This window comes from Zeus faber (genome assembly GCF_960531495.2).
Source record: "Zeus faber genome assembly, chromosome: 1".
In the NCBI taxonomy this organism is placed as follows: Eukaryota; Metazoa; Chordata; class Actinopteri; order Zeiformes; family Zeidae; genus Zeus; species Zeus faber.
The window spans coordinates 36270342-36283892 of record NC_137193.1 but is presented as its reverse complement, the minus strand read 5'-3'; the positions used below and the strand labels follow the sequence as shown (position 1 = coordinate 36283892).

Here is a 13551-nt window from a genome sequence, read left to right as displayed (position 1 = left end):
TCTGAGATTGAGCAATTGGGAAATTTGGAATTGGTATCGATATACAACTGTGTTTTATAGAACCTCGGAACCCTTAAATACTGTATGTAGAGGTAACATGACCAAACAGGACCCTGTGTATTGCTGCCTTCAGATATATTTATTATTATTATTACTACTACTATTATTGTACTATTAAATCTAACACTTTAAAATGTGCTGGGGTCAATATCCACAGAAAATGTGTTGGTGCTGATTTAAAAAAATATTTTAACACCAACAAGGCAGATTTTATTTATTGGCTCCTTATTTACCTTCTTTAGTTCAAATGTCACAAGACCTGAGAAGCAGACAAGTTGGAACCGACCAGTTAACCGTGAAGTCTAACAATAATTAAAATCCAGAGTCCAGGACCATCAAAACCTCCAGAACCTCAGCAGGCTTCTGACATGAAACTCACGGCTTTAGGTTTCACTCTGACGCTGAGAGGGATCGATGCTGCTGGACCTCGTTCTCCACCGGAGGATCGCTGTGGATGACCCAAGGCCCCCACTTCTTCTTCTTCAACGTGCTAGGTCCAGTTCAAAATCCCCCGAAGCTGCATGGCAGGGCAGCCCTTCCCCAGCAGAGGGAGACACCAACAATGTAGAGTGGTTATACAGGTACTCCTTACTTAACGACTGACTTCCGTTCCTAGAACCAGGTCGCTAACCAAATTGGTCGATAAGCGAGGACACGTGTTATTACACGGTAAGGGGGCGTGACCATTGTGAACACTAGTGTAGTGAATACTGAGACTGCGGGAACAACATTGAAATTGAGAACGGTGATGAGATGAGATGCGTGACACTGAGCCGTCATGCACGCAGTGCGCACGCCGCAGTATTGTACGGTCACATTTTGGCACAATACCAACTGGTCAGAGAGCTGGTCCTAAGTCTGAACGGTCATTAAACATGTAGGTCTTTAAGTGAGGAATACCTGTATTCAATACTTGCTCACTTGTCACATAGTAAAATGTAAAACTACATGACCAACAGTACTTTGCATCTACAACATTGTGTGTCTATGATAAATAGAGAATGTTTGACATGTTCTAGTTTTCCTTTCAGTGTACCTGTTCAGTTTGTGTTGGCAAGTATCCCGCAGAAGTCTTGCCCTTTCATGCCAGTTCATGTGGTTTAAGGTAATGAAATGTCACTGTAACTTTGTAATTGAAACTAAATCAGAATCAGCTTTATTGCCATGTAGGTAATCAGATTACATATGAGGAATACAAATGTATTGAAGTGTTCAAGTTTAACCCCCCCCCCCCCCCAAAAAAAAAAAACAGCTGGCAAGCAGCGGTATTATACAGTACGCAGTACAATAGCGACTGGTCGTAACTCCGAACGGTTGTTAAACAGGTATGTCGTTAAGTAAGGAGTACCTGTAGTTTGGTTTCACAAGGGCCATGACGAGAGCCCTCTCCAGAGGCGGAGCAGAGACCAGGGAGTCCATACTCACTTGACCCTCTTCATTTTCTTCGCTTTTTCTTCTTTTGCTTTCTTTTCTTCTTAAAGTGTATTTTTTTTAATCTTTAAACCAATGTCTGTGTTAAGGGACGGTTTGGAGGGTTTGTGGGCAAATGAACATTTTTTTGTACTTATTCGGATAATAATCTTTTTATCGAATGACCATTCTAGTAAAATCTGATTTTCAGGTGTGTGTCGGCAGAGAGGATGCTGGGAATTCTGTTATTTAGATTTATTTATTTGTCTTGCGTACAGATCTGTATATTTATTCATGTTTGTTTATTCATATTAATTTTATTTCATTTCATTTTCTCCAGGAGAGAAGATAAAGCACAAAACACACACGGTGCTTTGCAGCTCTTCTAACAAATGAATGCAGGACTTTGGGATGAAAAGTTCCAGTTTATTTTTTGAAACTCCAAAAATCTGAAAACTTGAGACGAAGCAACAAAGAGCTCAAACTGAATCTGAATTTAAACGGAATCTTCATTTTTCTGACATTTTTTTTCTATTTCCAAAAGAAACAGGAACACAGACAATAAAAAGAACAGTCTTTAAAAAATCAAATTAAAATAAAAAATAATATAAAACACAAAATTGAGCTGGAGGTTAGGTACCAAACAGGGGGAGCGGGGACCCCGGAGGAGATGTCAGATCTGGACACAGACAGACAGGATGCTGAATGTGAGTATGTGTGTGCATTGTGGAGTGTATGTGCACCATGGAGTGTGTGCGCACCTTGGTGGAAGGTCTGGATGTGACCCAGGTCCAGACCCGGGTCAGCAGGTTCGGGACGGCTGGTGAGGCAAGGGCGGGCGTGCTGCAGGGGTCAGGGGTCACGGGTTGCGAGGGGTCGAGGTGGAGGCCGGCCCCTTCTGGACTGAAGCCGGCCGGAGTGTTGTCTTGGTAACCAGGGGTGGACGGGGGCGGGACCTGGAATGTTATTTTTTTTACGCCAAATTTGATTCTATAGTATATTTTTTGTGTGTTATCTGTGTTTTGAGTAACTGTGAAAAAAGGTTGACTTAGAATACCAGCTGAGAGGAAACTGGTTTCGGTGGAACGTTGATCTGCTCCCTGAGCGAGCACTCGCTCTCCAGGACTCCGGGATTCAGAGACTGGTCACACACATTCATATGAATATAAGTTATTTAATATCACAGTACTGTGGCTAGACTTAAGCAGAATATACCTTTTTATTATTCTATCGGGGAACTTTTTTTGACACCCCAACTCACACCCACGACACCAAGCAGCCTCATAGCGGCCCCGGAGAGCACCGACGGCACACATTGGAAACCAACAGGTGCAAGCCACCAGGACGCGAACCCAGCCAGCAGTGGGCCCACCCGGCAGCTCCCCCTGCCAACCACGCCCCCACACCAACCCACCAGCGCTCAGCCACCTGGAAAACCCCAGTGCTCAATGTATGCTGTTGACAACTGCAGTTAAAATTGCGGGGTGTGGGGGTGCGAGTCATCCAAGCAAGTCAAACCCGAATCACTTGCACCCCTCTTGCCCCGCAGACCCTGGTCTGGTGGAGTGTTGTTTGGGGTAAGATTTATGTGCAAGTCTATGTGTTCTAGGCTAATATGAGTGGAATCTAAATAAGCAATAACAGCATTTAAGTTGTTCCTTTGAGATATGCTGATCAGACTGAATAAACGGTGGATGAGTGTCCTTGACAAGGCCTGTTTGGTCTGGGTGAATTATAAATGGAATTAATTTTTCAATTCTGTTGGTAAGTGCTTTACTAATAATCTTTAAATCACAATGAATTAGGCTTATGGGTCTATAACTGGAGGTGAGGGTAAGGTCCTTATTGGGTTTGAGCAAAACCGAAATGAGAGCAGTATTCATGTACAGAGGCATGCTGGAGGTTGACTGAATCTCCATAACCATTCTAATGAATAATTGGGAATGGTACTTTTACTGTTACCATACAGCCCAGTGCAGAGACGTAAAGAGGGGCAGGTGCTAAAAAAAAGAAAAGAAAAGACCTCCAGCTCCAGTTTGAGGCATCTTGCCACTCTAAAGGGGTGGGGGTAAGACAGTGAGTTAGGAAGTGTTCCATTACACACAGTGTTTTGTTTCCTTCTATCAGAAAACAGAGCTGCACAGCAGAGCGCAGATCACGGCATCCTCGATGGTGGGCATCGGGGCGCCCGTGCTCTGTGTCCCGCTGTGCATGAATATGCATATCTTGCCCAGACAATCCGCTACCTCTATGCCCATTCACGCTTAAAAAGGCAAAGGGGCAGGTACTTGGGGCAGGTACTCAGGGCACCCCCCCCCCGCATAAGCCTGCTACCATAGAACTAGGTACTAACCTGGACCTCCACTGGTTCCAGGTCAGGCATTTCAGGAAACGCTTCATCCTGTAGAACAGGACACAGCAACTCACTTTCAGTTTCAACTTTGCATGCACAGAACAGAGTACACACAGAACATATAGTACAATAAACACAGTACATATAGTACAGTACATAGTACAAACAGTACTACACCATTCTAGTCTCTCCAGGAGTTTTGTTGTGAGCAGAGAGCAGAGACAGCGTTTCCTGTTCCCAGTGAGAGCCGGGGCCCATTCCTGCGGCACTAGCCTAGCCCCTTAACAGGCATGTTATTGGCTGCTATTGGTTACCACATGACTTATTTTTACATTAAGTTGCGCTACATAGCTACTTTACGACATATCGTGAATAAGCAGTGGATAACTCAGCAGCTAGAAGGGTGTTACAAAGTGGAATTTCAGGGAGTATTCATAAGGCGATGGTAATCGGATTCCAACTTTTTTTTTTTTTTTGTGTAGTTTCAGCTGGCGTTTCGTACCTGTGTATTTTGACCAAGAATTGCATTGTTGGTACACAAAATGCGTGCAGGTTTTTCAGGTGTAAATATCGATTGTAAAATATGCCAATGAGATGTGCTGATGAAGACGGTCAACACCACAAACTTGATTATTCATTTCGATTTAAGCTTACTTGTTAATTTATTAAGTATTCAACAAAATTGTGTAGTCTTAATTAAAGCAACCGGACTTCTTGTTCACTTCTTACTTACGTTAAGAGTGCTGTGCAATGTTCATTGTATAAAAATACTGTTTTTGCATTTTATCTTCAGATTTTTTACCACTATTTTTCTTTGATATTCATCTTGTTTAAAAAAAGAGGATGCTAAATTGGAATATTTTCATTTTACAATGCAGATTTATCTTTTAATATGGTTTTTATTCTGGACAATTTCATTCCACCAATAAATGTGTTTTCAAAATACATCATGGCATTCAACTGTCTTCTTTATCTTCAAAACAATTAAGCATTTTACAGAAATTGTGATTTTTATTTATATCTTGATGAATATCGTTATCGAATGGTTGGCCAGCACTAGCTCAATGTTACAAAAAAGACAATCCTGCTTTGGCTTTTTAATCCATTAACAATTCTGGATTCAAATAAACTTCAAATAAACTCCAAGTTAAATAAAGTTTAAACTCTGTTGATTTGGGACTGAAAGTGACAAGCTAGTGTAGAAGTAGAAGCTAGTAGAAGCTAGTGTGTGTGTTTTTCGACCTTAAGACACTGCTGCTCCCTGGCTGGTTGCTGTGTTGTGGGCCTTGCCTCTTCCTCCACCCCTTCTTCCTCCTTATCATCTTCAAACAGTCCTTCACCAAGGTAGAGACTCACTGGGTTCGACTGGACACAGAACTGAGAGAGGGGGATTCATGATCTTATAGTGTGTGTGTGTGTGTGTTTGTGTGTGTGTGTGTGTATGTGTGTGTGTGTGTATACTGACTGTGGCGCTGTGGCTGGGGCTGCAGTTGGTCGCATGCTGCTGCTCTTGCAACACTCTGTGCACATACAGGTCATCCTCTGTGTGCGTGTCACACAGGGAGAGCTGCAGCACGTTGACATGGTAACCGTGGAGCACGGCCATCAGGGGGCGCTCACAGCAGAGCTGCCGGAAGGAGGCAATGGCCACCGCACTCCACGCCCCCTGCAGACATATACACTGGTCAGTTGGAGCTCCCCCCCTCAAAAGCACAGAGCCACACCCACAGCCAATCACAGTGCCACGACAACAGCCAGTTACAGAGCCACACCCACAGATGTCACAGAGTGGCCCCAAGCACAAATTTTCCTCATGGAAGCAGTTATGGGTTCAGCCAGTAGGTTGAGCGTTGAGTTGTCTACCCACATTGGACGGTTGGACACCGGCCAGCGCTGAGGGAACGGCTTGAGCTGGAAGCTGCGAGTAGCACGACCTGGAACAGTAACAGCAATTTAACTAATTTAACTAAGACTTCACTAGCTTCCTAGCAGAACATTATAATAATGACCTCCAAGACATGCTGCAGAGTAAAGAAACAATATGTAGTACAACATGCAAGAAACCCAAGCTGTGTTTGTTTAAGTTCTATCAATCTGTAATTTGACAGGGAGGTTCTCCTACTTGAGGAACTTGAGCTGGTGGGTGCTGACCACGCTGAGGTCTCCGTAGTCCACATAGTAGACCTCCACCTGTTCTGGGGCCAGCAAGCGGTGCACCACCACCCGGTAAAACCAGAGCAGCCTGGGGGCTACACAGCACACCTGACCCCTTCGCACAAAGCGCTGGGGGAGCCGGTACCTATCTGACACCTCTGGACAGGTATAACAGCTCCTGCAGGAGAGAGATTCAGGAGGAGAAAGACAAGGAGATGGTAGCTCTATTTAGCATGTGTCTCTAATCAGCACTTTGTTTCCATTAAGTTCTGTGTAGCTCTATTTAGCTCTATGCAGCTTTACTAGGCCACGCTCTTTAGCCCTGTCCAGCTCTATTTGGCTCTGCAGCTCTCTTAATCTCTATGCAGCTTTATTTAGCTTTATACCGCTCTCTTCAGCTCTGTGCAGCTCTGTTTAGCTCAGTGTAGCTCTATGTCACTCTCTTTAGCTTGGCTACCTCATCTCTAGCATCATGTCCTCCAGGCCTCGGGCCTCCTGGCTGCCACTGAAGTGGATGTAGAAGTTGCTGGGGGACTCCACCTGCTCCACCAGCACGGCCGCCAGGGTGAATGCGGGACGTAGTGTCGGGGGCTTCAGCCGCAGGCCCCTCATGGCGTCCAGGGGGACCGCTGAGTTGGGATGCACCCGGACCAGGGGGTACACCTCTGGAACCTGCAGGGGGGGCTAGACTGTAACTGTGATGATGCTCTTTCTTGTGTTGTTCCGGTGTTTGGGCCTCCTAGGAGTACACCGGTTCCTACCTTCTGCAGGGTGGCTGGAGTGGAGAGGGTGATGGTCTCAGAGTCATGGTCAACGTCCAGGTCCTGCTGCGCCTCCCAGGGTGATCCTCCAGAGCTCAGGTAGAAGCTCCCACATGGCGGCTTAACGTCGGCTCCAGACTCCTCAGGACCTGCAGAAGACAGAGTGGTTTCTGTTTCCACCAGCTCAACGCCCTACATCTCTACCATCCTTCACTCTGTGCATATCCATCTAGAGTTCTGGGCCAAAAATGCATTTAAAGTTTTTATACTTCTTTTTTTTTTTCCCCTCTGTGGACAAACAAGAGACTGGATCTCTATTTACTCCATTTTCTGAATAAATACACATGAACAAATTATTCTTTTTAGAAGCAAACACCCGAAGAACTAGTATATACAGTATGTCGGCCTTACTTTTTTCAATGTTTATTTAATACAATTGATTGACCTGGATCATGTTTTATTTGTTATAATGGCAAACTTATTCTGATAAAAAAATCCTAACTGTGGGACAGACAGGACAGAGCAACAGACAGACTGACAGGACAGAGAGACAGCCAAGAGTGACAGGTAGACAGACATATAGACAGGCTCTGACCAGGCTGTGAGACACTGTTAATATCTCGGACAATCCAGTGCCGGTCCTCGTTGCCCCCTGCTGGCTGCAGGTGGAAGATGTCACTCAGGGCCCCTACCAGCTCTAAGACACTAAGGAAGCCACTCTGCAGCGTTGGCAGATCCTCCCCAAACTCTCTCTGGAACAGAGCAGTCATGTTGAAACCCACAGCAGAGCAGCCATGATGGAACCCTCACAACAGAGCAGCCATGAGGGAACCCTCAAAACAGAGCAGCCATGATGGAACCCTCACAACAGAGCAGCCATGATGGAACGCTCAGCGGGGACTTTGTCTGTGATGGGCGGGCCTTTACACTACGTGGGTGTGGCTTTGCGTACCTTATACTCGACTGGTAGGCGGTGAACTGACAGCCCCTGTTCACTATGCCCTACGACCTGCAGTATGAGATATAAGAGATAAATATCGTTATGAGATCATCTCACCATACATAATCTTTAAAAAAATTAAAATTAATGATTGAGAAAAGATATCAGGTCGGAAATATTCATATATTTTATACTGAAAGTAAAAAGATCAGATACACTTTAAATTACTATAAAGTTCAATGTGACAAAACTTAGCGACTCTTCAATATAGTAGAATATAATGTAATAAAATAGTTCCACAATATTTTTCACTTTTTCCAAATGTTTCACTAGTTATTGGAGGTTTTAACAATGTGAAATAAGTCAGAGTAATAAAGCAGGCTATCCTGTCAGTTCAAATCCTCCTATTTAGGCAGAATATGAACTGCAGAGTCAGTGTGATCAGTTCAGAGTTGGCACAGCTAAACTCCAGATTGACTGGGGCATAATACTGTAATGATAACAATAACAACAATAATAATATTTCTGTGGCATGATTAAAATATTGTCGGTGTGACCTTCTGTAGCTTGGCCTTCAGCTCCGGACTGACTGACCCTGCGTCTCCGCCCGCCAGGATCCGCTGGCGAAGCTCTGCTTCCAGCTGCAGTAAAAATTCTTCCTCAAATTAGTCTGTGCAAATGTTTATTTTAATTCACAGCTGCTCCAGATCGATAGGAATAACATTTTAATTTTGATTTCTATCCGGTTGAACTGATCAATAAAATCTTTATTCATAACCGTAGAATGCGTATGTCTGCTTAACATTTGTTTTGTTTATTTATTCGTCTTTACATATATATTTATATTAATATATTTAATTAGTACTTAATTGAACTAAACTGAAAAAGAATAAGTCCACATCATCATCAAAAGATTTGGAATTTCTGTAATTTAAGATGATTAAAATAATTTTGTTTGAAATATAAAGCAAGAAAGCAATCAATTGGTCATCTTCTAGACCCATCCGCATTCTAGGGTTAACTTCACATCCCCTGGCAGGACATGACTCCACGCCTGGCAAGAAGGGACATCATACATGACAATAAGTGAACACACACCTGAATGAGGCTCTTCTTGAAGTCCAGGCCATCCTGAACCGGCTCAGGAACTGGATGCCGTCCTAGTTCCCCGTGCTTGTTACCCACAATCCTCTGTGACCCTGATGGTAGTGGCCTACAGGAAGTGGCTGAACAATTCTGGTAAACGCTGAGGGGGGCTGGAGCTTCTGGGACAGGAATGAGGTTGGAGGGGTTTAACTGGACGCTAGTGGACCGTTATCGCTGCCTTCACTAACATGCTACTGAAACTAGGACTGACGAGATCAAGAGATTTTAGTTGATGAATAATTGTCATACAAATAATTGCAATTAACAATTAAATTAGTATGCCACGATAAAAAGCTATAAAAGGTATAAAATAAAACTTGATACATGTCACCGGCTGCCGCCTATCTTGCCTATAGGAGGAGCCGGCCATGGACAGCCCTATTGGTTAAATTGTGTAGCTGCAATTTGCGATTTGTGATTGGAAAATTGCGTTCTATTAAATTGCAATGTCGGTTTGAATTCGATGAATTGTTCAGCCCTACTGCAAATCCGTGAATTAAATAAAGTATAACTATGTATTATTATGGAATGAGAATAGAAAAAAAATAAAATCTCATAACTCACCTTTATATCATGATATGTAATGAAAGATATTCTTCCAGAACGTTCTACCCATCTCCCTGCTCACCTTGAGTCTCTGGTCCTGGGGACATGGACCAGGGGGTCCTGGTTCCATCTGGTCTGGTGGGCTTGATGGGTCTGGTCTTGGGGGGTGGTGTGGGAGTCTTCAGGCTCAGCACCGAGCCCCTCCGGCCCTGCTGGACCTGGACCAGGTCCCCCGCCACCTCTAGCATCTCCCCCACCGAGAAGAAGCCCAGGTCCCCCACCCGAAGCGGGCGGCCGAAGCAGCGCAGGAAGCGGACCTCCAGCTCCGACAGGCTGAGGGGGCCCTGCAGGGAGAGGACCATGAACGACTATGAAGGACCACGAAGGACCATGAAGTACCATGAAGGACCAGGAAGGACCATGAAGTACCATGAAGTACCATGAAGGACCATGAAGTAACATGAAGGAGCATGAAGTAACATGAAGGAGCATGATGTACTAGGTACTGTAAGGAGTAAGAAGTACTGCATAAAGGACCGTGAAGGGCCAGGGAGGACCATAAAGGGGCAAGAAGTACCAGGTACTGCATGAAGTACTGTGTTTCTCTCCTAGTATTAAAATATTATCACTCAATTAAACCATCTATAGTTTCTAAACCATCTTGTCATTCTTGGCAACTGACAGCTGATGCATTGTTGCCATGGTCACTAACTGTTGGTGTCTAATGGTTAGCGTAGTAGCTTTTGCCTTGTTGCCATAGAAGCAACCGGACCTGTCCCACCTGGGAGAGTAGCATGCGGAGCTGGGTTCGGAGCTGGACTGGGAGGGCTGGGGGGGTACGGCCCCACCTGGGAGCAGGGCCCCAGCACCTGGGGGAGGGGCCTCGTGAAGAGAAGAAACCAGCCTGGCGCCTCTTTGTCTTATTCTTGCAGCTGTTCTGCCTGGAAACCAACTCCTGGATTCTACGAGTACTGTCATCACTGACAGCTGGAGGAGGACAAGAAGAGGAGGAGGAGGCGAGAGGAAGAGGAGAAAGATCAACCGGAATTAAAGATCATGGCTCTCTGTCAGAGTGGATGATGTGACCTGAGATAAATCCATAAATTTATCGCACTAATCTGATCAATGAATGAATTAATGGTCATTTTAAACTCTGGCCTGAGTATCAATGCAGAGCAGACTACAGAACATCTCCAGAGAAACATCTGCCTAATCAGACCAATATAATGTAATCTGATCTAATCTGGTAAAAATGACTTTACTATACAAGACTTTCTTTTTCACTGCTATTACTACAGTATGACTCTTGCATTAATAATGCTGAAATACTGTAACTGATACTTAACATAGAGTAACTGCTACTGACCACATTGGGCTGACTAGTCAACTTTGTACATAGATGTGCATGTTATTTCTTGTCTCATTTTAAGCTGTATCTCATCCTTGACTGCAGTGTTTTTGCTGCTGCAAAGGCTGATTTTCCCTCAAGTTGTATCTTAAATCCTACGAGCCAGTCTGCTCGGAGGACGTTAGTCACTACTTTATTAGTCTTGCATACAGGGTAGCGAGACCTATCTTAACACTTTGTTTTGGTTGTGTGCCAGTGCTAGAGAAAGGTCTGGCTAAACCCACTGTCATTCTGCTATAGGGGAAAAAAAACGCCCTTTCTTGTTTGTATTTTTTAATCCAATCACAATCGTCTTGGGCCGTGCTAAGCCCAGATGCAGCAATGGTACCCTTGCAAATTAGTGTCAGATGGGAACTTGTCTTTGGTGGAACCTTTGCACATAGGGAGGTGAGCTCCTGGCATTATTAATATGGCTAAATCCCTGCATAAAATAAAAATTTAAAAAAGGGCCACCTAAAACAGGAAAAGACATGTCAACTATGTGACAACTTTTAATAGTTAAAAAAACAAATATAACTTGATCATGGGTGACTTAGTTTCGCATAGCCACCCTATCTCCACACTTCGTTTTAGCGCTGTCAGCGCACCTCATGAAAACGGTGACATGCAGACAGTGGAAGGGGAGAGAATGCCTACTGAAATAGTCGCCCAATGGCAGGCTTTACACCAACAACCTACGTCGGTGAGTCAGACGACTAGTTTATTAGTTTGACATCACCCATGACCTTTGAACTCTGACCTGCAGCTCTAAGGAGGTCAGAGTTCAAAGGTCATGAAGTTCACTAATCTTGTGCTCATCCCCAAGTCCTAATTTGGGTACATAAAAAATAATTCATTAAACTAAAAATGAACTATTTCTATTCCAAAAATAGTCCATGTGTGATATAATAAAAATGAAAATAGTCCTTGATTGATTTAATTAAAAATACAAAGAGTCCCCGTTTGAATTAATAAAACAAAAAGATAAAACCTGTTTGATTGGCAGCGTTTTGCCAATGTGTTTATTGTTCATATCGTAGTAACTAAAAACACGATACATGGTGCAGCCCTGTTTCCACCTTGCAGGACGATGCTGCCGTCCTCCAGGAAGCTGAAGGACACCACGTCGGCCATCTCCTTGGCCATGTCCAGGACATCCCTGAAGCCCAGAGCCCTCAGGGGCAGGGGATGTCCCACCATACCCAGGTAGTCCTTCCTCAGCTGCTCGGGGGCCACACCCGCCTTGGAGGACACCAGCAGGGAGCGCACGTCGCTCCTCAGACGCTCCAGGAGCTGCTCCCGACTCATCACCTGCAGGAAGACCAGGACAATTTAATGGAGCTTCATGGAACTAAACGAATGTGGTGATAAACATACGAACGAGACACTTCCTTACTATATGCATTTAAGTATATTCAGTTTCTGAAACGTTTGACTTTCACTCCACTACATTTCAAAGCAAATACTGTATCTGTACTTTATACTACATTTTTAACAGTCAATCTAGCTTTTATTTTTTATTTTAATTAATTATCATTATTAATAATCATTAAATCATATACTTTGTTGTAAATTACAAGTAGGATCTCCATGAGCATCATCTGCAGTAGAAAAGCTCTCATAGTAGTTTATGAAGTATTATAGACAGTTATATCAGGACACTGGATATAGTAAGTACTTCTACTTTTAACACCTTAATTACATTTAAAAGCAAGTACTTAGCAGAGATGTCATAGGGGTACTTGCACTTTTATTCATCTTGTACTTTTACTTCAGTAAAAGGTCTAAGTACTTCTTCAACACTTCCTTAGGAGTGTTAATTATGTAATTACTTATACTGAGACCTCTGATCTCCCTGCGAGGGTTATTTCATGATAATGGCCGATTGGCTGTACATTATCTCTTACACAACCTAGCATTAGCTATATTCCCAACCACAAATGCTGCCGTTGTCTGTGCAGCTTCTACTCACCACCCCCTGCAGTGCATAAGGAGGTTGGATTGAGATGAAGTCAGCTTTGAGATGAATTCAGATGACTTTAAACCCTGGAATTCTCTGGAACAAGCCGGAATGAAGCTCAACGGACTACCGGGCGACGTCACTGATTGGAAAGGGATGATGCTGCATTTCTCGGCAGTCGTAATTCGGGATCAGCAGTAAATGTGTTAGAATCTGTTACGGTTTGAGCCTTTTCTAATTAAAAAAAAAAAACAACGGAAAGGAAACTTTGTTCAGTAATAACGGTACGTGCGGCCATGTTGCCGTGACGTCAGCTCTGTTATCTCGTCAAAACACTTTGCCTGGAAATTCAGACTTCAATGGCAGTTCCTTGTTGTGCTCAGTAAGATGTCCGATTTTCCCGAGTGCTTTTGAACGCGGCAATGAGGGACCGAAAACGGGTCCATGTTATTGAAATGAATTTAAATTAAACTAGACAGAGCCGATCCAATCCATCCAATTTGAATTATGATTCATTATTATTTATTTATTATAATGATGTGACACTGAGAGATGTCATTCTAAAAACGTGGAAGAAGAAGAAGAAGATTTGGGAGGCAGTTGTGATCCCTGCCCGTGCACTGAAGTGAAAATGTAAAAGTCCAAGTTTGATCTCTGTTGAAGTTAAGTTCCTGTGGAGATGTCTTCAACGCTGACAATGCCCCTGTACTTGCATCTAGCTTGATGAATGTATTGTATTACCTGGTGTCATATAGCACAAATCACATGGTTAGAACACATGGGAAAATGTTATATATATATATATAGATAGATAGATAGATAGATAGATAGATA

General features: G+C 43.7%; 1 protein-coding gene across 1 annotated transcript; it reads right to left on the bottom strand.

Moving 5' to 3' along the window:
- Nucleotides 1-2102: 2102 nt before the first annotated feature.
- tdrd5 (tudor domain containing 5) lies at nucleotides 2103-12065 on the bottom strand (the record flags this gene model as incomplete). The annotated part of the gene is made up of 17 exons (XM_080024115.1): nucleotides 2103-2149; nucleotides 2232-2313; nucleotides 2528-2611; nucleotides 3824-3871; nucleotides 5066-5188; nucleotides 5289-5489; nucleotides 5691-5757; nucleotides 5946-6155; nucleotides 6435-6649; nucleotides 6739-6887; nucleotides 7334-7490; nucleotides 7691-7747; nucleotides 8236-8319; nucleotides 8777-8943; nucleotides 9453-9714; nucleotides 10152-10357; nucleotides 11837-12065. The coding sequence occupies 17 exons, from the start codon at nucleotides 12063-12065 to the stop codon at nucleotides 2103-2105; spliced, it is 2388 nt and encodes a 795-aa protein (XP_079880241.1).
- Nucleotides 12066-13551: the final 1486 nt, after the last annotated feature.